Source organism: Sturnira hondurensis, unplaced genomic scaffold (genome assembly GCF_014824575.4).
Source record: "Sturnira hondurensis isolate 20B ecotype Veracruz unplaced genomic scaffold, ASM1482457v3 Scaffold0009733, whole genome shotgun sequence".
NCBI lineage: Eukaryota > Metazoa > Chordata > Mammalia > Chiroptera > Phyllostomidae > Sturnira > Sturnira hondurensis.
In genome coordinates, this window is record NW_028082364.1 from 4,729,206 (window position 1) to 4,756,288 (window position 27,083).

A 27,083-nucleotide genomic window follows, 5' to 3' on the forward strand; every position below is an offset into this window, starting at 1 on the left:
GTTTCCCCTGCTGGCACACATGGGGCAGACAGAGATCGCCGTGAAATCTTTTATTTTCATGTTATGGCAGCGTCAACTTCACGAGTGTTTTGAAGGGGCCATTAGGAAAAATGAAAAACAAATCTGGGTCATTTAAGAAACATTTTCACCACCATTACAGCTGGGGCTCCAGCCCTTCAGTCCTGGGGCTTCTCAGACAGAAAAGTCACAGTCCTGGCTTCTCTGCTCAACAGGAACTGTCTCGCTCGTTCTGAGGTCTGGTGTGCAGGCAGGGCCAAGGCTCGGGGTGGCGGGGGGACAGGTGACCAGGGCTGGCGCGTGAGGGCCTCTGACGTTAGGACTCCTCCGGGGACATCGGCTGGGCTTGGGGTCCAAGAGGAAGGTTGAGGGAGCAGACGGCGGCAGCGGGCTTCACCTGCCTGTCACCAGACCTGTTCCCTCGCTGCCCCCATTACTGAATCCCCCAAAAGCAAGACCTTTAAGGTCCTCGGTGATGTGGCCACAGGGCATGCAGATGTCCCCCCGGCTGCAGTGACGGAGGGCCGGGCCTCTGGGCCCTGGTCACCCTCCGGGAAGCAGAGGGGGTGCAGGTGCAAGTTTGGGACAGGGAGAGGGAGAGTCCCCGGGGCTCTCGTCCTACAAGGTGGCTACCCCACACCCTCCTGCTGCCCCCATCACCAGGCACGGCCTCCTGGACAGACAGCCTCTGCTGGGGGCCTCTCCCTGTGCCATCAGCTCAGCATGCTGGTGCACTCGTCAAGTCCAAGGGCGCACCAAGCCCTGCTCTGGCCTCGGCTCAGCCACAGGCAAGAGCCACCAGGTTCTTAGGCCTCCCCATTTTGTGTTCAGCCAGCAGTCCCCCCGCAGCAGGGGCGCCTGGACCCCGCCGGTCCTCGAGCTCAGCGTTCGTGGCTGCTCTGACCTTCTGGAGTAACCAGGCCTGCCGGGCAGCCCAGGGGTACCTGGGACCCCAACCTGACCCGGGCTGAAGGACAGGCGTCCCTGGGCCACCTGCCCGAGGGGCCGGCGTCTGACCAGGTAAGTTAGAACTGAAGTGGCAAATGGCTGTTCTGAGAGGTGCCACCTGCCTGCCCTTGAAGCTGCCAGGGCTGACGCACAGCCTGGAAACGCATTCAGTGGCAGGGCCCGGACAACCAGGCAAGGCCACGCATCAGGGCTGAGCCCTCGGCTGGCCCAGCCCCCATCCGCAATGGCCTGGGAGGACCTGCAGCACAGCTCCGGGCACAGGGGACCCGGCCCCCGTGTGCCAGGCCGACACCTCAGTCACCGTGGCTCCTGCCCAAGGCTGCCAAGGGCTCTGTCCCCTCCCCATATTGGCTGTGGGGCGGAAGGACAAGAGAGGGGAGATGCCAGCCAGTTAGGAGCAAAGTCGCCAAGCCTGTCGAAGCCAGCGGGGCAGGGACACCGCAGAAGGAAGCTTGGCCCGCGCCGGAGGAGGCCTGCCAAGACACCAGCCCTGCCTCTGTGGAGCTGTGGAGCGCACCATGTGGGGGAGGGGGCTTTGCCGCCCCACACTCCTCCCTGCAGAGAGCCCCACAGGGCCCCCAACCCCAGCCAGGACCCAAGAGCACCCGAAAGTCCTTCCAGACCACCCACTCAGTGACCAGGGTGACAATGAGCGGCAAACCGGGGTGGGACGCCTGAGAGTCCCAGTCCCTCTTCCCTGTCCTGTCTCCAGCCCCCTCAGCACCGGGCCACCAAACCTCTGAACCGGCTCAGTCCCTCCACAACCAGGGGCCCCCAACACAGAAGGCAGCAGGAAAACATCACAGCGCCCCCCCCCAGGACCTCCGAAGGCCCCTCCAGAATTAACGTGAGGCCGTCTGACGAGGGTTTCTGCCGGACAGGTAAATGGCTAACCAGACACTCCCCAACCTGGGTTCAGCCACACTCCTCGAGTGGCCACGAGCTTTGCTCTGTACCTCACTTTAGCCCGAATGAGGGGGTTCTGATGCAGGCTGGGGGTGGGGGGGTTCCTTTCTGGGGCCTGGGCCTCAGGCACAACTGGAGAGACTTACCGAGGACACCTTTTCCTGGGATCTCCCCGCCTCCGGGGGAACTCGGGAGAGAAGAGTCTAGTTACAAAGGCCTGTGGGCTCCTGCCTAGTCAAGTGAAAGGAAACAGGTCCTGGGGCCCACACAAACATTTGGGCCTCAGGCCACCCAGGGCCACCAACTCGGCCAGGTCTTGTGCCCTGGGGAGCCAGGACGTGTTCCTGAAAGGCAGCTGAGTGTTCAGGGAAGATGCAGCCGCTGGGGCCACGTCCACGTGGGGGTCACCAGCAGCCTGGGGCTCTCGGCGGGACCAGGGCCGGGCGCTAGGAGCCCTCTCGGAAGCTGTGGATCTGGGTGGAGTACTTGTGCAGGTGGCCCTCGGGCTGGGACTGGGCCGCGGCCAGCGCACCCCCCGCCACCGCCTGCTGCTGCTGCTGCTGCTGGTAGTGCTGGTAGAGCTTAGGGCCCGGCCCGTCCAGGCCGGGGAAGCGACCGCTGGACATGGTCAGGATGGTGGCCGTCAGCGACTTGATGTAGTTCTTGGCCAGCGTGAGGGTCTCGATCTTGGAGAGCTTCTTGTCGGTGCGCACGTGGGGGATGACCTCGCGCAGCGCCTGGAAGGCGTTGTTCAGCGTGTGCATGCGCTGCCGCTCCCGCTCGTTGCTCTCCAGCCGCCGCTGGACGCTGCTCTCCCGCCGGCCGGCCGCCCCCGGGAGCCCCTGCCGCCTGCGCCGGCCCTCGGCCCGGGGCCCCTGCTTCTGCGCTGTCCTGCTCCGCAGACCCCTGGCCAGCTGGGCCCCGGAGTCTGGCTGTGCCCCGTCGGGGGTCTGATCCTCCGGGGTGGCCTCTGTGCTCTGCGCACCCACCCGGCGCCTGGGGGGCCGGGCCTTGGTCTTCATGGTTCCAGACTGGGTATCCCAGGGGGGAGGGCTTTGGAGCTGAAATCCAGAACACAGGCCGGTACACACTCAGGACAGCTACCCATGGCAGCCTCCCTGCCGCCCAATTGCCGCTGACCACTTGGCACAGGTGCGTGACCCCGGGGAGCCCCGAGCTGACCCCCCATGTCCCTGACTGATCTCATGCTGACCCCTCAGAACTTTCCCTTACCTGGTGGGCCCCTCGCCCCCTGTGTGAGGCATCCGGACCCCTGGAGTTTTCTCTGGCCCCATGTGCCTCACTGCCCCCACCCCTGGGGGATCCTGGGCTTAGGTGGCCGTAGCCACTCTGCCCAGGCCACCCACAGATACAGCGCCATCCTTCCTCTGGACAGCCCTCTGCCTCCTATTCGCCCTGATGGACTGGCACCGATTCCGGCCACCACATCACATACAGGGACGACACGGGGGCTGGAACTGCCGTGGTCATGGGGCGGCAGGGTGCGGACCCATGGGTCGGGACAGTGGCCGGAGCCTGCAGCGCGATCCCCCAGGCTAACCTGTGGATGGTCCCAGTCAGGGCTTCCACCCAGGCTTCCCCCAGACCACACCGGGTCCTGACCCCGGGTCCTCTCTCCACGGCTCCCCACACCCACGCCCCCTACCTCATTACCTGGGGATCCGCGGCCGCACTCACCAGAGCTGCCCACGGGGGACAAGGACACGTCGCTTTAGCTGCCCCAGGCGGGGCCGCAGCCACATGTAAATAAGCCCGCGGGGCGGGGCCGGGGCGGGGCCGTGCCGGCTGGGGAGGGCGCACCTGTGGCGGGGGAAGCGCCCCCACTCCCGCCGCGGAGTCCCGACCACAGACTGGGGCCTCCCTGCGGGCCCTGCGCGGAGAGGTAGCCCAGGACCGCACCTGGTCTTGGGGTTAAGGCTCAGAACACGGGGCGCCAGAATTAGCGGAAAAGGCGTTTTGTAATAATGCTCGCGTTTCTTAAACGGGCAGCAGTCACATCTCAGAACAGAAGCAGCCACGTTCGGGCGGCGCGCCCCCGACACCGCGGGGACACCGCGCGCCCGACACCGCCGCCGGTCCGGGTGCGAGGGGGCGGCGCCGCGCCCCGCGGGGCCTGCGTGCGAGCCCGCAGCTCAGGCCTCCTGGGACGGCGAGCTCGACCCGGCCCTGCCGCCCACACGCTCCACTTCGTAGCACCCCCGCCCTGCCTGTTTCCTCCCCGCTTACGGGAGCATTAACAGGCGTTACAAGCACCTGGCTCCGGGGTCCCGTGGGCTGGTGGGGCGCCCGGGAGCCACGTGCGCCCGGCTCCCAGGCACTGCGTCCCGTCCCGCAGGACCCGGGGCTGCGCGCCCGGAGAAGCCGGTCTCGGCAAAGCCGGTGAGGCTCTCGGCAGCGCGGACCAGGGGAGCGAGGGGCGGCGCGACGGGGATGCGGGCGCCGAGGTCCTCTCAGCGCAGAGAAGAGCTGGTTTCGAGCTGATTCGCCTTTCGGCTTAGAGCCCATTTGAGGCTGGGCCTCGGGAATGAAAATGCCTCTGAAACTCCCCAAGTGCAGAGGCTCCGGGTCACAGGCGCACCGGACACCGAGCCGGCACCGCGCGCGGGTCTGCTTCCCCGCGGTCCTCGGGCGCGGGCCGAGGGCCGCCACGGGAACCAGCACCTGGAGGCCAGCGTGGTGCCGGGCCACCCGCCCGGGGCCTCCGGTGAGAAAAACATGGAATAAACGCAGCAAGTTTATAAATATATAACTATATTTATTTTGAATATTAAATAGTTTTTAAATTACAAGCAATTTATTGAATCACACTATGCATCAATATACAGTAAAAATATTACCATTAAAAATGTACACAATTTAAAGTGAAAGTCCATGACTGTTACATTGCCGCGAACCTAACTCTTACAACTGCGCCGCAGGGAGACGGTGCAGGCGCGGCCGCCCCTGGGTCCCCTCCGCCGCGGAGACTGACTGGCGGGCACGCAGGGCCGGCCTGGGCCTGCGCACACCCGAGCCGAGGCGAGTTCGAGACGTCCACAGAACAGGCTGCGGGGGTTCAATGCTGTCAGCACACCCCCAAGAGTTTACTTATACGCCGAAGAGAACTTTTCTCTGCCCACAGTCGAAGCTCGGGCCGACCCGTCGCAACTCGGAACACTGAGACTCCGCGCCGCCCTCCTGGTTTAAGGCTGCTTCTCGTAAGGCCAACCTCGGAGCCTAACCCGCGTTCCCTTGGGAAATGTCAGGTGACCATCTGCGTCACCTGAAAAGGGCAGGAGCTGCCTCCGGCCCCGGGGCGCTCAGGACAAACCTGCAGCGAGTCACCCGTCCCAGGAACACCCTGTGCGGAGGAATACTCAGAGAAAGAGGCGTTCAGAGGTGTTTTATGCCAGCGAGACAGTCTTTGCCTAGGGAAGCCCATCTCCGCTGGGTCAACCGCCCGCGCACTGAGAAATCAGAAGGCGCGTCTGTTCCTAACTCGCTTAGCCCTGCTTCCGCACCGCGAGACGAAGGGCTTCTCCCCCAGACCACCACCCAAGCTTCAGAAGGGTTGGGGGGCACTCTGTCTCCCTTTCTGACTTGTGACAGAGTCATGTGGTAACACAAATTAGCATCTAGCTAGGAAGGAAATGAAGGTTATATTATTTTTATTATAAGATTTAAAATACGTAACTCCACCAAAGGAGCACCAATTAAAACCCGGTGAGCTATTCCACGGGAGGCCAGGAAGCGCTACGGGGCGCCGGGTGTCCCAAACCTGGCCGGGTCCGTCGCCTGGAGGACCCAGCACTTGGTTTCGCTGCGTAACTGATGAGAGGACGTCGTGCTTGAAAACCCACTGCTGATGCCAGCGGAGTAAAAACCGCAACCACAGAGCACATGCTGACATTTCAAAAACGGGCTGAAAAATTTAATGTACATAATTTATTTCTTGTGTATTGCTTGAGATTTCAAAAGAACATGTTCACCAACATGTTTATTATAAAGATAAATTTCTCCCTGCCATGCAAGCCCACAGAAGACCTACTACTTCAGCCCACCCCCAACACAATGTATAAAAATGCTTTTCTTGGCAATTAATTATGAGAGTAATACACACTTAAAATAAATTAAAATGGGAATTAAAATCTCCTTAATCATAGTGAAAAACGGACAGCCCCGATACCAAATGGCCTGGGCTGACGGTATTAAGACTATATAGTCTATGGGTCGGCTTGACTTTGGTCATTGAATCGGAACCCCTTAAACCTACACTTTTTTTAAAAACTAGTATAATTGTCTCATTTCCTCTCTAAACCAAGCTGGTAGTTAGATGTAAAAATTCAGAAAGCTCAGGAAGTCTCCACAGTAAGAAGTGCAGAGTTTGGCAATTTTGGCAAAGTCAGCTTCTGATGCCCCGTTAACTTCCAAAGTGTCCATTACAGGGCCCAGCTCCCAGTCGCTACTGGCCCCACCTGGCGCTCCGTGCTCACGGCAAGTGGAGGAAAGGGGCTCTTCCTCCATTCTGAATTGTCTTGCTCAGGGAAGTTATTGCTAGTATAAAAAGTTAGTAGAGCAAACCAGAATTAATAATGAAGGTCAAACTTCACTATGAAAACTCGAGCCAGCGTCCACATCTGCACCCTGTCCCAACGCCAGCTCCGGGGACACAGCGAGCAGCCCCCGAGTCCTGGAGAGCCGGCCCGGGCTCGTGGAGTCGGGGGCGCACGTCAGCACCAGAGAACGCCCAAGGGGAGGCGCGCACGGGGGCCACGCGCCACCTCCCTCAGCATGGCGCTGCCACACGGCTCAAAGAAGAATTCGAGGACTGCAGGAAGCGGTGACCGACATTGTGAGGCTGCGCTGGACACGCTCGGTCCCTTTCCAAGCAAGGGCAGACCCTGGTGCTCAATGCAGAAGGAAGGGTCAGTGCGGTGCACCCGGGAGCATCTGGGTGTGCGGCCGTGCAGGGCGGCCTGGTTCAGGGCAGGAAGACTGGCCGGCAGCGGCGGCTCTGCCTCTGCCCCTCGTCCCTCCTCACAGCTGCAGGATGTACTGTGTCCCCCCCGGCCGCAGAAACTAGCCACATGACAGGACTCGGAGTGGTTCTGAGGGCAAAACTCAGCCAGGGGGTGATTAAAGGCTCAACCTTTAGGCTGAATTGCTACAAACAGAATCAATCACACCGCTCTGCGGAGCAGGAGGCCCGAGGGTGCGGAAGCCAATCGGTGGACGGAGGTGCTGGCCGGAAGGGGAAGTGCCTCTGGGCTCCCCGCCCCCCCCCCTCGGGGAGGGGCAGGGGCTGCACAGTCCAATCGGCACTGAGCTCTGGGATGTACCACCTTTCGATTTTTACCAAGAGGGTTTAAGAAGATTGGGGAGTGGGCTGAGAGAATCACACGGAGGCTGCAGGGCCCTGAGCTCCTCTGAGAAGCCTCAGCTGCTGCGGGGAGACCACCTCACGGGGAAGAGACAAGGCGGGCGTCTGTCTAGCAGCAGCAGGGCAGTCTCGTGGGACCCATCAAAAATACTTTCTATGAGGACACGAAGCACTAACATTCGGCATCATTCGTCACTTACCAAAGAGTGCCATATGTACAATTCCAACAATTCTAAGGACTGCATACAATCAAAGTATTGAAGCTTTACAAGTACCATGCACAGCAAACAAACTATAAAACAAAAAAAATCAAACTAGTGGGTAGCACCAGCTTGACCTGCCTTATTTTCCTTGAATAATTTAAGATTCTGTACAATATCAGGGACGCTTAGAACATTTATCCACAGTGCAATTACAGAAAGCAATTAGTGATTCCTTTAAAAATAATAAATATGGCTCACTGGTGCCAAGTCCCAGCACATGTCCTCTAGGCCCCTGCACAGACGGGATGCACAGGGGTGGACACAGAGAACACCCGCGTGGAGATGAGAAGCAGCCGGGAGCCCCCAGTTCCCCACGCACCCAAGCAGGGCCAGCCCTCCCCAAGGACGACCAGAGCCCAAGTGTCTTTAGCGGGCACAAGAGGCCACCAGCGCAGCAACCCGCACTGGACAGGACCATGTCTCCCAAAACGGGCCTCCTGCGTGGGCGCCGGGTGCAGACCCAGCGCCTGTGCCCTCTCCACCTCCTAAGCCCCTCTCCCTGTCCTGTCTCGGCAGATGTCCCGTGCACGGTGTGGCCTGGCTGGCAGTGCAGGACCGCCGCCCCGGGGAAGCAGCCTGGGACCCAAGAGTGCGCCGGCGTCCATCTAATCCTTTTCTCCATCTTCACTGCTTCCTATTGAGGAGAGAGCAAGCAAAGCTGGGTTTACAATGGTCGTCACAGATAAAAACAGCCTGGCCGGCACCTGACCTGCACGGCAGAAAACGGACCTGAAGCTGCCAGTGCGGACACCCACCACCTGCCGAGCCCCGTGTGTTCTTGCCGGGGCAGCCGTCCCTGCCAGACTTGCAAACACATCTGCTCAGCTCCCACGCCGGGTCAATGTCAAGGCTTAGGGCACGGGAGAAAATCAGCTCTAACTGGCACACATCTGCCCCTCTGACAGAGCAGCAGGTCATGGGCATTATCTAATCGGCACAATTAAGCTCAGCACAAACACAAACAAGAGCTCTTTATATTTCCTAGTTATTATTTGATCTGCAAACTTCAAATGAAAAAATGCACCTATTAACGTTAATCTTCCAATCTCATTACGGGGAGAAAAGAGTAGTTTGTTCAGATAACAGCACTTCGAATGGCCCCACCCAGGCCTTCCACCCAGGCCCTCTGGTGCCGTGTGAAGAATGAGACTTACTGACAAAACCAACAGTCCTGGGAAGAACCTGGGCACATTTAGGCTCGACCCCAAAACCTGGGCTAAGTGTTCTCAAGATCATAAGCTCTGCAACAAACTACTTCTCTAGGGGAGAAAGAACGGGAGATGGGAGCAAAGGAGGGAAAATGGAGAGGAGACGGAGGCCCCACACTGGGACAAGCCCTGCCTCTGCCGAGGCTGCCCGGCCCAGAGGGGGTGGGAAGGGGCGCCTGCAAGTAGCACTAAGCCCAGGGAGTGGCAGTGGCCCCGAGAACACACTGCTGAGGCGGCCAGAGCTGCACGAAGAATCCCTTACACCGCAGCCACCCACCCAGGAGAGTCAACACTCGCTCAAGCGCGGCGGGAGCACCCCTCACCTCCTGGCTCGATGTCCGAGTCGGTCAGGTGTGTCAGAGAGAGGCTGGCGATGCTGGCGGGGGAGATGGAGAACCTGGAGTGCGGCACTGCGTGGGGCCAGCTCTGCTCCGCACTCCGGGGCGGCGGTGGCGGTGGTGAAAAGTACTTTGACGTCTGCAGAGAAGGCCTGGAACTCAGGAGGTTACTCGTCATCTTCGACGTGAAAGGGTCTGGGGAGAAGTCGTCGTCCCACTCAAAGCCTCCACCTACAAGCACAAAGCAAGACATCACTCTCCTTTGATGGCCGGCGGCACAGAGCCGAGAGCAAACACGCAGCTGCGCTCCGCAGGTCAGCAAACACCACGCGGGCCTGGCAGCTGGCAGAGCTGCTGCCTGTGTCACCGGGGTCACTCAGAGCAGTATCTGCCGTCACCCACAAGGAGTTCACGTGACTCGAAGTGCGCTCTTTTTAGTTTCTTTAAAACCCATCTGTGAAGTAGAATACCTTCTTCATCGGTGGAACTCTCGGAGTTCATGCACCTGCCCAGGCAGGGGGAGCCTGATGACGGCGTGGGGCCGCCCTGCTCCGGGCCACGGGGCTCTGCTCCACAGTGTCCCAGCTCTTTGGTTGGGGTCTCCTGAAAAGCCAAGCAGAAAGCCCGTCAGCAAGCGCCAGCTCCCGGAGCCCGCCGGTGTACGCTGCCACAGGCCACGGCGCGTCTGACCGACTGGCTGTGCAACGCTCCTCTTAGAGCAGGTGCACCCCGGCCCTGGGAGGTGGCTACGTAGGAACACACAGCCCTGTCTCTCTCACTGCACGCTGCTCTAAAGCCCGGGCAGAAGGCACGAAGCAGCCACTCTGAGCCTGAGAAGTAAACAGTAGCAAGGAGGCTAGCTGTGGAAGGAGGCCCGAATTCAAGGACACCAAACCAGCAGTGAACATGACCTCCCTGCCACAGGTCCTGGCCTGGACTCCTGAACCTGTCCAGTGCATGTGCCACCCACTGGCCAGACTGGACCTTGGGGCAGGGGTCCGCCAACTGCTCAGGTCTCAAAGCTTCACTGTGCTGCGTTAGGTCCCATCTGCTGCCAGGCTCAGCCCAGAGGCAAGCCGGGAGCTCAGAAACAAGTCCATCGGGCTGCCTGTCTGCGTGCCTCACTCTCCGTAGCATCCGTGGTATTTTCTGATGTCTTGGGCCTTCCCTTTTTGGTCCCCCGGCCGGAAAGCCGGGACCTGTGCCACGGCACCACACCGCACACTTCCTGCAGCTCTGCACGGGAGCACAGGGACGTAAAGCAGCACCTGATGGTCCTGGCCAGGTGGCTCAGTTGGTTGGGGTATCATCCCCATACGTCAAGGTCTGGGGTCTGATCCCGGAAAGGGCACTTATAGGAAGCAACCAATAAATGCGTAAGTGCAAACACAAATTGATGTTTCTCTCTCTTTCTCTAAAAATAATAACAAAAAAAGAGCATCAGGGGTTCTCCTCACTCTAATTCTTGGGATCACAGCCCCTCGAGGTGGGGAGAACATCCACTCCCCTCATGAGTACGGGCACCTGCCCCCCTCCACTGCCGCTACCCTGGGATTGCTTGGGGTGGGGAGCAAGAGAAAAGGTGGGGCAAAAGGATACCTTCCCCTCTCTCTGGTGTCAGAAGACCCTCCCTGCTGCTTCTCGAACCAGCACCGAAGAGCTTCCAGAGCTCTCTGCACCCCTGGAGCCTGCTCGGCATTTCGGGCTGTGCCGAACCCACACAGCGCAGCGCAGACTTTGTTTGAAAGGGGACAGCCTTCCGCTGACCCACGGAAGGCTTGGAAATTAATACATTTATAAATAATCTGTGGGTCGAAGAGGAAGCTTTGAGAAAGATTAGAAAATATTTCGAAGTGCATGAAAACACAACACTAAAACTCGTGGGGTGCAGCTAAAGTGTGCGTAGAAGGAAATTCGTAACATTAACTGCTACTGGTAGAAAGAAGAAAGGTTTTAGATCCTACGCATCTTCCTTAAGAGTCTAGAAAAAGAAGAGCAAGATAAAACTAAAGCAAGTGGGAGCAAAGAAACGATAACACTAAAGCAGAAATCAATAAAATTGGAAAGAAAATTATAAATAAAAAACACTGCATGAAACCAAAAGCAGTTCTTCAAAAAGACCAATAAACCCCACAAACCCTTCAGACACAGAAGGAAACTACTTCCCAACTTATTTCATGAGACCAGCATCACCATGACACCAAAACTGAGGACAATACCAAAAACAGCAACAACGAAACCCCCCAAACCCCAATCAGCCAAAGAAGCAAACAAACACCCCCCAAAACTATGCCTCCTGGACACAGACACAAAACCCTCAACAACATCCCGCAAACCAAGTCCAGCAACACAGAACCAGAATGAAACGCCACAGCCAAGCAGGCTGTGTTCCGGGGAGGCAAAGCTAATTCAACGTTTGATAATCAGTGTGACCTACCGTATTCCCACAGGAACAGAAGGACCACCGATGCACGAAGGACATCTGACAAGACTCAGCATCCATTTAGGATCAAAACTCTCTCAAACCAAGAGGAGGAGAGAACCTTCTCCACTTGATCAGCGCGCCCGCAAAAACCCCACGTCACAGTCCACGTCCACGACTGCTGCTCTCCTCCAGCCGGGCTCTGGGCCAGGACACCACTCCCGTCACGCCCACTCGGTCCCCACCAGTGCAGTGCGGGGAGACAAAGAAAGGGGAGGCACACGGACTGCAAAGGAAGAAATAAGCCTGGCCCTATTTGCAGGCAACATGACTGACTGTGTAGACACTATTAAGAAATTTGAAAAATAGCCCTGGTTGGTGTAGTTCAGTGGATTGAGTGCGGGCCTGCGAACCAGACGACCGCGGTTCGATTCCCAGTCAGGGCACATGCCTGGGATGCAGGTCAGTTCCCAGCAGGGAACACACCAGAGGCAACCATACATTGATATTTCTCTCCCTCTCTCCTTCCCTTCCCCTCTAAAAATAAATTTTTAAAAAAGAAATTTGAAAAATAAAAATGCACACAGAAGACCTCTTCGGAGCAGTGAGCGAGCTCAGCAGGACAAGGCCAACCCGAACACCAATCACGTTTCCACACACTGGCAAGGAACAGAGAAGACCCAGAATTTCAAAGTTACCTTTTGCACCAGCTCCTCAGACAATGGAACACTGGTTACAAGCCCAATGACACGAGCGAGCACACGTGTGCTGGAAACGATGCAACATGAGAAGAACTCGCAGGAGGAGACCCACCACGGCTGCGAGCCGGGACTTGGCACCATAAAGACCTCTGTCTCCCCAAGCTGACCTTCAGGTTTTACGCAACTCCCATCAAAACCGCAGCAGGATTTTTTTAAGCTACAGACAAGCCGATTTTAAAATCTCTAATTAAAAAAATTTAATATATGGAAAATTAAAGAAACTACAAAAGCCAAAAGAATTTTAAAAAGGAATAAAAACAATAGAAGAATCACACCCCAATTCCAACCAAGACTACTGGTTAGAAACTGGTTAGAAAACGGGCAGAAGGGGAAGAATGTCACTGACAAGGACACGCGGACAGCAGACACGCACAAGAAACACGAGAGCACAAGACACGCGAGCACAAGACACGCAGCCCCACCAGCCAGCTGCCGGGAGTGCCACTGTGGCTCCCGACTGCGACGGCGCTCCGCGCCCACTGGAGAGCTGGCGTGGAAACCATGCCAAAGGCGGAGAGAGGCCACTCTCGCCACACGGCTGGTGGGGGTGGCAAATGGTGCAGCCACTGGGAAAAGAGTCATTTCCCTTAAAAACCTAAACACACACTGGCCACACAACCTCCCAATCACACTCCTGGACACTCACCCCCCAGAAAATGTGTGCCCACACAGAAACCTGCACCCAGCTGTTCGAAGGAGCCTTGTCTGTTAGCAGCCCCACAGGGAACACCCAGACTGCCCCTCCAAGGGGGTCTCCGACACCACTGGGCACACCCAACCCCGGACACGGCTCAGCAACACAGGGGAAGGACTGTCGACCGCACGGTTGGGACAGATCTCAAAGGAAACACACTGACAGGAAGAGGCCAGCCTGCAAAGGTTCTATGCTGAGTCTGCTCAGCGTCCTTGAGAAGACACAGTCAGCCGGAAGAGCAGAGCGCAAGGGGCACAATGCTGACAAGAGGCTGTGAGAGCCTCAATTTCAAGGACTAATATAGAATAGGAGGACAGGTGGCTTTAAGGAGACAAGGGCCAAGGACTCCCACATCTTCCGGAGCATAAAGGGACCCTACACAGACAGGTCTGTGACGGAGCTTTACTTACAATTCAGCTGACTCAAGAAGCAAATTCAAAGACTACAGAGACTAGTCAACAATGAGTATTTTTTTTAAATCTTTGAATTATCGGCTGGGTCGTTTTGAAAGAAGGTAAAGTCTGCACCCACCTGCTGAGCTGCAGGCAGGGCAGGGTCACAGACCCTGCGCCGCCCAGACACTGCGCAGGGCGGCGTCTCCAGGGCTGCTCACGAGCCAGACCGCCCCAGCCTGCACCCGCAGCTGGGTGCCACTGCCAACCGTCAGATCCTGAAAACCTGCTCTGTGAAGGGCAACCAACCACAGCAGGCCTCTCCTGGGAGACCGAGGAAGAGCGTGCAGATGCCGTCCCTTAATTTCATTGGAGTTCCCTGTGCAAACTACACTTCTGCATATTCTTGGAACTGCAACAGCAACCAACTGCAAATTTCTCCCCCCCCTTTTTTTTGAGTAATCATAAAGCAATCTGTGGCCTCAGAATGAGAATCAGGAAAACAGAGCATACTCAATTCCCTACCACATTTTGGAATTCTCTATCACGACAATTTGGAGGTAACATACCTGGTCAAACAGATAGACTGTGACATCATCAAAAAACGTCACGGCCTTCTTTTCTTTTTTCCAGTCATCTGGCAGCTGGTCCACGGCGAGGGCGGCCGGGGGCTTCAGCAGGCTGCGCAGGCGCCTTCCGTCCTCACTGCTGATGATCACGGGCACCGGGTGCTCGGTCTCGTCCTCCGACTCGGAGCTGAGGCTGTGCAGGTTGAACGCCCGCAGGTCTTCGTCCGAGTCGTCACTGTTCTCGTCTTCTTCGTCCGCGTCCATCCCGTCCTCGGAGAGGTCGAGCATCCCCGACACGCCCAGCTTCCCCAGGTACTTCCCTTCGATATCCGGCTCCTTCAGCTTGGGGCCCTCCGAGTGGCTGGGCAAGGACCTGTCCACCGGCAGGTCGGGCGGGCTGCCAGAGCGCAGGGTGGAACCGGCAAACGCAAGGAGCTCGTTGGTGTTTGTCCCGGTGGACACGATCGAGCAGGGGTGCTCTTCCGGTGCCTCGAGGTCCTCGCCACTGCTCAGCTCCAAGTTCAACACACTCGAGGGACTGCCGGCCTCATCTTCAGGAGCAGGCAGCTCTTTGGAAACGCCGGTCAGTGCAGGTTCTGATGCGTCTCTGGATTCCAGGAGACTGGAATTTTGCAAAGCAGAACTTTGGTCTGGCTGCCTATTTTTGGTTTCTGGGCAACTGTCCTTGGTGCCAGGACTTTGCTCTGGGATGACTGGCTCAGGCAGGGGCTGATCTGTCACCAATGCCATGGCTGACACGGAGGTTCCTGGGACCCCCTCCGACTTCTTGTCGGGTTCAGAATCATTATCTGAGAAGTAAGCAGAGTCTCGGTACGAGCTCTGAGAGCCAGGTGCGAAAGTCTGTGAGGTCACTTCGGTACTTCTGTGGCCATCAGCTGCATCTGAGATGACAATGACAGGGTTGGGAGGCAACTCGCCATGACTGCTGTCACTTGTTGCAGCCACATCTGCGGCTGAGGCACCATCAGGGGCAGGGTGCAGAGTCCACTCCGGCGACTCCAAGTTCTCTGTCTCGTACCCACTGTCGGCAGGCTTGTCAGGGGGTAAAAGTTTCTGGGGAGAGTGAGAGCCAAAAGAACCCAACAGAGCCCCATGGACGTCCATCGAGTCGAGAGAGTCCGGGGTCTCCATCGACTGCTCTGAAGCTGGAATGGGGGTTGACAAGCTGTCCTCTAAGAGGCTGTCCTGACTGGCAGAGTCGGAGGAAAGGGCGGACACCAAGCCCCCCTCTTTGGTAGCATCTTTACAATTCAGCGGATTTAAAGTGCCCACAGCTTCCAGGTTTTTCTCGAGCAGACTGTGACTGCGACGGTCTTCTGAAAGCGGCTGGTTTGGCAGGGTCTGTGCCAGTTCTGGAAGACTGCTCCCTGCACTGCCTTTACCAGCAGAAAGGTCATCCCCAAGGACCGAGCTACTCTGGGTTCGCCTTGAGGCCTCCTCACTTTGGTGAGCCAGGTCAGGGGACCCGTGGCCAACACCGGGTGTTTTGGCATCAGCAGAGGGAATTTCAACGGGGACAGTCACAGATTCTAAATCTGTTTCTTGGCAGAGACCGTCGTCATGGATACTGACATCTAAATGCCTGGGCGTGGTTTCTCCCTGCTTCAGGAACGTGCCTGGAGGTACATTTTGAGGCGTCCCTTCTGTGTCCAAGGAGGTGGGAGGTACCTGCAGTTCCGGGGAAGGCGGCAGTGAGGTGCTCAAAGTGTGGTCCCTGAGCGCCACACCTGCGTTCTGGCCCTTCACGCTTGTGCTTTCTCGCAACAAAGGAAAGCCAGGTTTATTTTCAGCAAACCTAAGCTCAGTATCTAAAGCATTTCTACATGGAGTTTCTAATACAGTTTCAGTAAAACCAGCATTTTTAAGTTCTGTTTGAAGATCATTTATCTGTTCTTTGCTAGATAATGAGTCTTTTAGTAAGTTTTTCTCTTGAAGAAATAAAAAGTTTTCTGACAATTCGTGCACATTCAGTGGATCAAAAGTATCTTGGTGCATAAGGTTTTCTGATAAGCAAAGAGGCTCAGAGTCAAAAAGCTGACGGGGCTTTTCTTTATCCAAAAGGCCTGTCATCACTGAGTCTTTGGGGTCACCCAAACTTGAACTTAAAGAGGCTGGTTTAAAGTCGGCTTGAACTCCATTTAGTTCCATTAAGTCAAATATTTTTTGGTGACTGGGCAGATCCTCCGATTTGTCAAGGTCACTAAACAGATTGTTGAATGGGCTCTCGGGGCCCTGGGTAGCATGCGTGTCCTCAGGGCCACTGGGATCCTTGGGGTCTGCACTGCTCTGGAAGAGATCCTCATCTGTACTGGACTCCTCAAACTCAAGGCTCCTGAGTGTCAGAAACGGAGGTGCCCCGTCCCCGGTCCTCTCTGGGTTCCCCACCTCAGTTGTGAGCAGTGCCGGTGGGTAATCGAGCTCTAGGTTGCCGCCAGTCTTTTCTTCTAACTGGATGTAATAGTCGCTGCCCACGGAAAGGTTGTGGGCATCAAACACGGGAACCACCCCGGGGGCCCTCACGGGGACATCCTGGCCACTGCTGTCTTGTTTCCCAGGCCCAGGATCTGAAAGAGAGCGCTCGAACACTTCGACCGGAAAGAAGATGCTCGTGTAAGACAGGGCTTCGTCTGGGGGGCCCCGGCTGCGCTCATCAAAGTGATCCTGCTTCGCCGCCTCCCAGACGTACTCGAAGCTCAGGCCCTGGCTGGTCTCCGTCACGGTGAGGACTTCCTCCATTTCACGGCCGAGCCGGTCCCTGGAGAAGTGGTCGAGGATGGGGAAGGCGGCGCTGCTGGAGGCGTCTCTGCTGCTTGTGTTGGGTTTCAGAGCATTCCACTGTTGCTCAAAGCCGACCTCCGGGTCCCTCTGGCTTTGCATGCGCAGGTAGGTGAGCAGTCTGTGCACGTCCTCGGCCGCTGGTCTCTTCTCTGGGGACAGCCAACAGAGCTGCAGCACTTCATACCTGAGGGGCACACGGGAGGCTGTCAATGGGCCCACGACAAACTTTTTAAAGTACCAAAAGGCTTTAGGAGAACCTCTAAGCCAACTCGACACCCCCAAAGTTGCTACACTTTAATCACTGCTGACCACAGGAAGGTGTGTGGTTCGCAGTGAGAGCCCTGGGAGGGAGGAAGCGAGGACGTAATACACTGGGCCACGGATCTCCGTCTTCTCGGGTCATTTCACAGGATCACTGCAACTCTTTTGCCTGTCATTTTTCCTCCAGTGTCTAACCAGGGCTGGTCTGCTGAGTTTAGGAAAGAACAGTTTTAACACGCTGTCCTCTTAAGGCAACCGCCACAGCACCCTGTGTGGCAAGAACGTACTTCCCTCGCGCCTGTAGGTCTCTGCAAGGACCCACGTGGACAAGTGCAGTGGTAACTAGCCCCTGACCACCCCCCTAGGGAACAGCAACACTACCACCTTCCGCAGCACACGGTTTCCCCAGGTCATGAAAGGAGCTGAACGTGGAGGCACAAGGGGTACGAGGCCCGAGGTGGTGCCAACTGAGAGCTGGGTCTCCGGGGGCTGGCGGGACCCGGCCGACCACTCCAGCCACATGTGGACGGGAAGACCCAGACAACCACGAAGTATTAAGTCCGTAGCATGTACGTCGAGCTACTCCAGGTGCAACGGTCCCACTAAGCTGGAGGCTGAGCACGGCCTACGTGCAGGGGCCAAGCTCCAGGGCAGCGCCAGACAGGCAGGCAGGGGCGCAGAGGCCTGCAGAGAGGTGAGCCCGACCCTAATGGGAAGTGGAACAGGAGCTGATCCAAAGACTCATAAGTCTGTTTTGCAAATGTGAACATACATTATGCAAATTGGTTTCAGCTGCCATTTTAAATGTTATTTTTATGCTACCTTTTCCTCACACATTAGATGTCACTCACATAAACAGCCTCATTTGAAAATAACTGTAACTAGCAAGCCCCCTCACTGTTGACTCTTCCAGTGAGTTCGGGCCTCTCAGTTTTTTATTGTGCATAACACGCAAATTCCTGCTTCTTCTACGCAGTTTTCAAAAGAATGCTAACTTGTAAAAATAGATGTTCATTCTAAAACACATCATGAACGACATACAACGATTGGTTCTTACAACACGTGTTATTTAAAACTAGGGAATATCTAACTAAAGCCCATGGAAACAGGATGGCCTTCTCTCTCGAAGGCAGCGCAACAAAAGAGCAGGGCACTGACCATCTGTCGGAATGCGGCTGCTCCAGCTGGGGCCTGGGGAGCCTCGTGCCCCTCTCCCGAATGACCTGGTTAAGAACCTCGGAGTCGGACAGGTCGGAGTACGGCTGAGCAGCGTTACCAAAAAGCTCCCAAAGTGTCACCCCCAGGGACCTGTGGGGAAAAAGAAAGGGGTTACTTCTTCCCTCCCGTCAGATGCTGAAGTTTAAACACCCACATGGTTACCTGTGCCGCTGCTGGGAACTTTCGGGACAAGGTGTGTCCTGAAGGGCTTAGTGAGGATGGTTCCTGCACATGCTGTCAAGGAGAGACGTTCGCACTACAGTGAGGACCACAGCAGGCACGCCTCCTCACACCTGTCAGCACGCACGACTCTGGCGGCTTCTGCCAACACACACACACACACACACACACACACACACACACAAAAGGAACAGGGACAACAGGCACCATCACCGGGAGGAGCCTCTCCACTCCGAGGGTCAGGAAGTCACGTGAAAGATCATCACACTGATTTGAGAGTTCACCACACTGGTCAGATACGGATAAATATCCTGCCCTGGCTGGGGTGGCTCAGTGGATTGAGCACTGCCCTGCAAACCAGAAAGTCACTGGTTCGATTCCCAGTCAGGGGATGCGGGCCAGGTCCCCAGTAAGGGGGTGCGTGAGAGGCAACCACACATTGATGTTTCTCTTCCTCCCTTCCCTTCTCTCTAAAAATAAGTAAATAAAATCTTTTTTTAAAAGATAACTATGCTGAATTCTGAGTTTTATTGTACAAAAAAAAATTCCAACCATAACAGCAGCAAACACCTAAAAGCACCTACAAGGAACCTGTACACAAACTCCGCCCCATCGGACCCGCGCACTTGCCACAGTCAGTAACTCTGAGTGTCCGGGCCGCGTGAAGGGGTTCCCCTCCCTCCCTGCGCCCTCTCTTGGGGGGGGACGGGGGCAGGAGGGTCTCCTGCCCAGCCTCTCCGCACCTCCAGGTGTGCGGCCCTTCCCTCTGCAGGTCCCACCGCTCTCCTGCCCACTGCTCTGTCCCCACAGAAAGGCCTCTGCTGCTCAACTTACCCTTCACCCCTGTACAGGGGCTCCCCACCACTCCCTGCCTTCTGCTGTGCGTTACCAGCCCCCAGTTACTGCAGTGGCTCCTGAACCTGGTGGGCCATCTGAGCCACCTGGGCAGCTTTCACTGACCCTGCTGGTATGTGTGACCACCCCCAAGGACGCGCAGCTGGTAGGTGCCAGTGGGGCCTAGAAACGCTCTCTCTAAAAGCTCCCGCGGACTCCGACACCTGGTCAGGTTTAGGTGTTGGTGCTTTGAGTGGCTTCGATCAATACCCACCAGGATGTTTGTTTGAACAGTAATCTGTACTGAATAAATAAGTTTACTATCTGATATAATAGTAATCCTCTCATGCGTTTCACAAGTCAGAGGAAAAAGTCAGCGTATTCAGTATCTGAACTGAGCGATCATTTCTATCAGAGAAAATAAAGGGCCCAGATTTCTCAACCCAACTCAAGGCGGAGGAAGCACCTTCTCCCTGACCAGCCTCTCTGCACCTCCGGCGCCACAGCAGTTTACGGCACTGTCGGGGACGTAGGGGGTTTACGATTCCACTGAGGGAAGCAAGGAACTCGCACGGAACACTGAAGGCCACAAGAGGGGTACAGGGTTAGTGGCAAAATGAGTGTGACCACCACCACGTCTGGTCTGACCTTAGGCATGTAACTCTACCCATCACCAGGCGCCAGGCCCCACACCCCCAATTCAGCCCCCTTCCCTCGCCCCGAAGGCCATTCTGAAACTGCAGGCCTCTCTCCAGCCCTCCCCCCTCTTCCTCAGAGAACAAAGGCGCGACCTTCTCAACCTTCCACCAGCACAGTGACATCCTCCTTTATTTTGAGCATCCCTCTTTATTTTCCATGTACACAATTTTTCCTTTACCCTCACTGAGGACACTTTTTCATTGCTTGGCGGGGCAGTCAGGGGGTGGGGGAGAGAGAAAGATTGATGTGAGAAACAGTAATCAGTTGTGTTCTCGCATGTGCCCTCATCGGGGACCGAACCCACAACCTGGGTATGCGCCTTGACCAGGAGAACCTGCAACCTTTCGGTCTATGGGACAACGCTCCACCCAGCTGAGCCACACGGGCCAGGGCCTGAGCATCGCTTTCTTATCTTCTCAGACGCGCCCTGGAGAAAGAGGAGCGAGGTCTCCTGCTCAGGGCTGAGGCAGACCAGCCATCCACACTCAAGTCTGTTTGACCCTTCACCTCGCACGGGCTCGCGCCTCCTGGAGAACCTCTGGGCCTCTTCCTTCTGGGAAGAGCAGCGTCCTGCTGCTCCCACCCCTCCTGTCCACCAGGCACAGGGCACGTGGACCCCGCCCGTCACATCAGACGGCACTGCTGCCACCCCTGCCGCGAGTGACTTCTCAAACCGGCAGAAACAAGGGTCACCCTCGCCGCTGAGAAGGGTAAGACAGGAGTACAGCAGAACACACATCTCCTCAGAGGCAAGGACGCGCGAGCACACAAAAGAGCAGGGAGTCACCAGGACAAAGCCCCAAACCCGGGGACCGGCAGAGGGCGCTGCCCTCACCTCTGCCCTGGGGCCTCCGCTGGAGCACAGCGCCCGGCTCGTGCTTCGCTTTGCGAGGCCTGATGGGGTGCTGCTGGTGAAGGGGGGGTGGGCAGTCCGAGGCCCCAGCCTGCCCCAAGGAAGGGGACTCATGGTGGGAATAAGGCTGCCTCCCACCCCGACTCGGGGGGCCTGAGGGGCAAGCTGCCTGGGCACAGAGAGGCCGGAAATGTGAGGGGGTTGGGGGTAGTCACTAAGAAGCTGTAACCACAGAGCTGGCCCTTATTTGGATTTGCAGCCCGAATCCCGTCCAGACTCTCAAGTGGACAGGAAGCCCGGGACTGGGAAGTACACTCACAGGCAGAACGCCCAGGTGCCCCACGGAAGCAAAGGTCCCCTGTCCTCAGTTCCCAGACCCTCACCACCAAAAGTCCCCAAGGAAACAAGACACCACCAAGCAGCAAGATGAAATACACAGGGACTTTCGACATTGCAATTTCCAGATACAGAGTATGACCCAGTTTTTAAAGACACTGGAGCAAATTTTTTAAAATCACATAGACCTCCTAACACTGAAAAATCAAAAACTGAACTGTAAAACTTAATAAAGAGACTTAACAGAAGGCTAGGCACAGCTGGAGAGAGAATTTTAAAAGGAGAGAGCAGCAGTGGCTGGACCATCGGTCTGAAAAATTAGGTGGAATGTGGCGCAGAGTCAAAGAGACGGGACACGGGAAGACACAGGAGACAGAGGGAGAGCACATAATACTTGCCTAATGAGAGTCCCAAAAGGGGGGGAAATGGGGCAAAAGCAAAGCTTTAAGGTTAAGGGTTTAGAACCATATCAACCTACAGATTACAGCCAAATAAATTCCAAGTTGAAAAACAGGAAATCCACATCCATATACATCACAGTGAAACTACAGAACAGAAGAAGGGAGGGAGGGAGGGAGGGAGGGAGGGAGGGAGGGAGGGAGGGGAGCCCTGGCTGGTGTGGCTCAGGAGATTGAGTGCCAGCCTGTGAACCAAAGGGTCACTGGTTTGATTCCCAGTCAGGGCACGTGCCTGGGTTGTGGGCCGGGTCCCTGGCTGGGGATACACAAGAGGCAACCACACACTGATGTTTCTCTCCCTCTCTTTCTCCCTCCCTTCTCCTCTCTCTAAAAATAAATAAAAATCGTTCTAAAAAAAAGAAAGAAAGGCCCAAGCTGGTGTAGCTCAGTGGATTGAGTGTGGGCCTACAAACCAAAGGATCAAAGTTCGATTCCCAGTCAGGGCACATGCCTGGGTTGCAGGCCAGTTCCCAGCAGGGGACGCACAAGAAGCAACCGTGCATTGGTATTTCTCTCCCTCTCTCCTTCCCCTCCCCTCTAAAGATAAATTTAAAAATCTTTTAAAAAAAGGAAAGGGAAAAGATACCCAAACACACACAAGACGGATGCAGAGAAGGGCTGAAGTTGCCGGAGAGCAGAGCCACACCTCCTTCGGAGCTCCGGCAGGTGCACTGCTGACGCTCGGCAGCGACGGGGAGACGGCAGAACAGCGCTGGCAACAGGCTTAGAGGAGGTAACAGTCATCAAGCAAAAGTGCATTTACAGAACGAGGCCAACAAGGATGCTCAGACCTAGGAATGCCGGAGGGTCTGCTACCAGCAGACACTCACTAAAGGAAATTCTGAAGGACGTACTTCAGGCAAAAGGGGAGTAATCCCAGATGGAGGATCCGATTTAAAGGAAAAAAGGAATGAAGAAGCTAAACACAGGCTGATGCTAAAAACCAATATTCTGAAACCTTAGATTGTGCAGAAAGTGGACTAGTACGAACTCAGATGTAACTAAGCTGAGTGAAGGAAGGCCCCGTGCTGTCATTTCTGGGCGAACGACCACAAGCACAGTGATAGAGTACACGCCCCCAAACCAAGAGGGAAAAGCAAAGAACCAACTCAAAAACACAGTAAGAAGGAAAAAGGAAGCCAAAAAGCAGAGCAACAGCACAGACAGAGGTGCACGTTAAGGAAGCGGTAAGAGAAACTGCTAGTCAAGGACGTGGGCCTCCCGGAAGTCCCAGCGCTGCGCCACGGTCCAAACTGCCCGCGTTCTCAGCACCTTCGATGCACATTCACTGCGTGTGCGGCACATTCGGGGCCCTGTGGCAGGCACAGAAAATGGCCAGGGGTCCCTCTTACGTGGAGCTCACAGTTGGTCACTGAAACTGTGACCACTGCCATGGCAATAAACTGCCTTTCTCATACAATCAGGCACTCTTGTGTCTGCATCTCTACGTTTTTTTTTTAGACTTTATTTATTTACTTTAGACAGAGGGGAAGGGAGGGAGAAGGAGAAAGAGAAAGAGAAAGATCAGTGGGTGGTTGCCTCTCACATGGCCTCCACTGAGGACCTGGCCCACAACCCAGGCATGTGCCCTGACTGGGAATTGAACCGGCGACCCTTCAGTTTGCAGGCCAGCACTCAAACCACTGAGCCACACCAGCCAGGGTCCCTCCACCTTGTTCAGTGACTTTCCCTTAAGGAAGTGCTCCAGGGGAGAGAGTTGGGACTCTGATACACGAAAGCCTAACAGAATGGTAAATTGATACATACCAAATGTTACTATACTTAGTTTGATCTGCCGTCAGTAGTCTGTCTTGAAAGCTGGTTACTAATTCTGGAGCAGTCCATCGCAGAGGGAAAACTTTTTTATCATCTGTTTCAATATAATCCTCCTGTTTGTTAGAAAGCACACAGAAGTTTGAATTCCATTATACTTTTAATGAGCTTTAATGATTTAATTCCAGGTCATTCGGAGAAAACACATACTTAACCAAAAAGCAAGTGGGCATGGAGAGAGACCTTCTGGGTGGAGGGTGGGTGAGGGCCCTCCGAAGCCTCCAGGGCTTCACGAGCTGGTCTGTTCGCCACACACCCCCGCTCAGCATTCCTTCCCGGGAAAGGGCAGTGTGCCGCATCTGACGCCCAGAACGCAGACTCTGAGCTCAGGAGCTGGGTTGTGTGCCCCAGGTAGGGGCATGGGGCCAGGTCCTAAGGACGCAGGCTTCAGAATCTGACAGGCTGATCTGTAAGTCCACGTTCAACCATCTACCAGCTGCGTGACTCTGGGCAGAAAAGAGAAAGCTGGACCTATTTCCTCATCTGTAAAATGAGGTGATTCAAGACCCCCCTCCCCGTGGGGCGAAGACCGAGATGGCCCAGGCAAGCCCCTCGGGGCACCTGGTGCACAGCAAGCGCTCAGACCCCAGAGCTGCGGTGCAGACAAACGGCCAACTCGCACGCACCTGACACTTTCTAGCTACAAAGACCTGCGCAAAGGTGGCCCCTCTGGTCTTTCCACAAACACCACAGACAGAACAGATGTTATGCTCACACCGCTCGTAGAAAAACGAGGTCAAGTGGCCTCTCCGAGGTCTCCCCGAAGTGTGGAACCAGGCCGGTGCCCTTCCTGCCCCGCATCCAGCTACTTCCTGCCGCTGGGCTGCACGCGCGCGCGCGCGCGCACACACACACACACACACACACACACACAGACCAAAACCTCATCTCCTTCTTGTTTTCTCTGGGGATATGTTTCTGACAGAGTTTAAAAACCTAAATCCCGAGATCGCTGAACTTCAGCCAAACTTTTACTGAACACCTAGTGGAGAAACACTGACGTGTTTCACACGTTTTCGTAACCACACTGCCCACGTGCACACTGACATTTGCTGTGCAGCATCAAGCCGTATCCATTACACTCACCGAAAACTTTCCCAAACAAAGTGTCTGGAAAGCTGTCACCAAATCCCAGGTACAAAGCCACTGATTTAGAAAAACCACACATTGGGAGCCAACATTCCCACTAAAATGACGAGAACCAACCCCTCTTCCAAAAACGGAGTGGCATTCTGTGACAGGGCCCCCTCGGGACCATGAAAAGTTAACTCGGACCCTCTCAGCCTTTGGCTTACCTTGTACCTGCTGCGTCCTATTCCGTAATCTCCCACTTTCACGTTTAAGTCCGAGGTGAGGAAGCAGTTCCGCAAGGCCAAGTCACTGGAAACAGAGAGGGCGGCGTGACCACGGGCACAGAACAGGGGGACCCCCGAGAAGACAGTGTGACTGGCCGCACGACGCTACGGGAAGGGCTTTCCTGGGAATCAGAGTAGAACATCGAGCTCCCTGCTTAATAATTTCTGCTTTAAAATTCTTTTCTTGTACTGAAAAAAGGCTATCATAGTTTTACTGACCTCAATAATGGAGACGATCAGATACTTTTCCAAATAACTGTAACTGCTAAGGTCAAACACTGGCCGCAGCCCCACCTTGCTCCACACCGGTGACAGTCACGGCTCACCCCCTACTGTTTTAAGAGTGACCAAGAAAGAACTCTCTAAACCACTATTGTCTAAACTGTCTGAATATTTCTTTGCTATTAACTCGTATAACTCGAGTAACAGTCGAGTGAAGATTAGTCAAGTCACGACTCTGAGGCCCCCAAACCCACATTATTGAACACGCTGGCCTGTGAACCCCCTTCTCAAACTGCTCGTGTCTCTTCAAATGCCGCCTCCCATGAGGGAGGTAAACAGCGTAGTTTCAAGACTTACTTAAAACAATGTATTTATGTAGTTTATTTAAGTTCAAGCTGATTTTCAGAAACACATAATCTGAGAAGAAAAAATTACCTTTTTTTAAAAAGAAAACATTAAATTTTTTGGCCCTGGCTGGTGTAGCTCAGTGGATTGAGGATGGGCCTGCGAGGCAGAAAACATTAAATTTTTAAAACTTTGGCATTAGCCCTTAGGATGTTCTTAATCATCAACCGGCATGCCAACAAACAAGGCCACTAAATTAAAACAAAAAAGGATGCTAATTTACAACTTTAAATCATAAATAAAAGTTACCAGAGCCCTGGCTGGTGTAGCTCAGTGGATGGAGCACAGGCCTGTGAACCACAGGATCGCAGTTCGATTCCCAGTCAGGGCACATGCCTGGGTTGCAGGCCAGTTCCCAGCAGGGGACTCACGAGAGGCAACCATACATTGATACTTCTCTCCTCTCCTTCCCTTCCTCTCTAAAGATAAATAAATAAAATGTTTAAAAAAAGTTATCGGAAACTGAATTTCTGTAGTCCACAACTTAAAATGTTTGCAGCCCTGACTGGGGTGGCTCGGTGGGCTGAGCGTCATCCAGCAAACTGGTCACCAGTGTGATTCCCGGTCAGGGCACACGCCCGGGGCTGTGGGCCGGGTCCCCAGTTGGGGGCGAGTGAGAGGCAACCAATCAATGTTTCTCTCCCTCTCTCCCTCCCTCCCTACAACCTTCCTCTACAAATAAACTCTTTTTAAAAATGTCTGTCTTTCTGTGACTACAGAAGATTGAACACTTAAACTACTTCTTAAATTCTCACTTTGTCAAAGATTTTGATTTCCAGAACTCACCTGTCTGAAATGCAAACACAACGAGAACGGCACAACGATAAATGACGCTGACACAACTCAACGACAGCCTGGCACCTGGCCCTGGCCCAACGACACAGCAGCGGCTGGTATTTACAGGGCACTCACTGTACACAGACGTTTCTCTAAGCACTTCACGTGTGTTGGCGGCTCCTTTGATCTCCACAACCACCCCTGGAGGTGAGGGCTATTTACAGCCAGGAACACCGAGGCGCAGGGCACGTAAGCCACTTTGTTAGGGTCACAGAGCTGGTGAGACACCGTTCCAGAGCACTTCAACCCCGCCGCCACAGTAACTACCACGACAACACACGAACGTGCTGATCTGAGTTTCCAACCAACTTCCCATTTGATGCATTAGATCCCTCTCCACGTAGCCTCTGCTTACATGCGATTCTTGGCGCTCCACCCAGAAGCCTTCAGGCCTGTGGATGTGCCTGGGAAAGACCCGGGGGCCCCTGACTGCCCTGCCACAGACCATGTGACTTCCAGTCTCCGAGACAGACTTGTCTAGGGAACAGAACTGGCCGGTTTGGGGGGTGAAGAGAAAGAGGGAGAGGAGGCGGAAGTAGGATGCCACCTGGGGCAGGAGCACGGGCTTCAAGGGGGGCTGCTGCACCCTGGACAGCCCACAGGTTGTGCCGCCAGAGGTTCTGCTACTGAGCCCCACTAACGAGCCCTTCTGGGGTCTCTACAAAAAGACCCTTCTAAGCCTGTCCCACCCCTCCCTCCTGGGACCAGAATGGAAAGCTGGCGTCCTCTCAGGAGTAAGGCTGGCTACAGCACCTTTCAGAGGCCCAGCACCTTCTACTCAGGCCACCGGAGCACCTCCGGGGTCCCCCTCCTCTCCTCACGCATGGCCACTGTGGGTCGTCGGGTAACAGGTGGGAAGTCACATGCAACGTC

General features: G+C 55.4%; 2 protein-coding genes across 5 annotated transcripts in view; both read right to left on the reverse strand.

Annotated features, from left to right (window-relative positions):
- Nucleotides 1–35: 35 nt before the first annotated feature.
- BHLHA15 (basic helix-loop-helix family member a15) lies at nt 36–3,648 on the reverse strand. Of its 2 annotated transcripts, XM_037057831.1 has the most exons (3): nt 3,568–3,648; nt 2,310–2,954; nt 36–2,273 (listed from the first exon to the last, which is right to left on the reverse strand). In XM_037057831.1, the coding sequence occupies exon 2, from the start codon at nt 2,913–2,915 to the stop codon at nt 2,340–2,342; it is 576 nt and encodes a 191-aa protein (XP_036913726.1). In that variant the 5' UTR covers nt 2,916–2,954; nt 3,568–3,648; the 3' UTR covers nt 36–2,273; nt 2,310–2,339. The 2 variants fall into 2 exon arrangements, with proteins under 2 accessions (XP_036913726.1, XP_036913725.1); XM_037057830.1 differs by having other exon boundaries at nt 36–2,954.
- Nucleotides 3,649–5,826: 2,178 nt separating this feature from the next.
- The window catches only part of LMTK2 (lemur tyrosine kinase 2), a 59,845-nt gene continuing 38,588 nt past the window's right edge, over nt 5,827–27,083 (reverse strand). For all 3 annotated transcript variants that reach the window (XM_037057823.1, XM_037057822.1, XM_037057821.1), the window contains exons 8-14: nt 24,687–24,771; nt 23,326–23,447; nt 18,139–18,288; nt 13,921–16,903; nt 9,553–9,685; nt 9,068–9,313; nt 5,827–8,170 (exon numbers count right to left, since the gene is read on the reverse strand). In XM_037057823.1, the coding sequence (XP_036913718.1) occupies nt 8,142–8,170; nt 9,068–9,313; nt 9,553–9,685; nt 13,921–16,903; nt 18,139–18,288; nt 23,326–23,447; nt 24,687–24,771 (3,748 nt within the window). In that variant the 3' untranslated portion in view covers nt 5,827–8,141. The remainder of the gene's footprint in view (nt 8,171–9,067; nt 9,314–9,552; nt 9,686–13,920; nt 16,904–18,138; nt 18,289–23,325; nt 23,448–24,686; nt 24,772–27,083) is intronic.

Coding starts and splice junctions, on each gene's coding strand:
- BHLHA15 (XM_037057831.1), bottom strand. CDS start 2,915: ATGAAGACCAAGGCCCGGCCCCCCAGGCGCCGGGTGGGTGCGCAGAGC.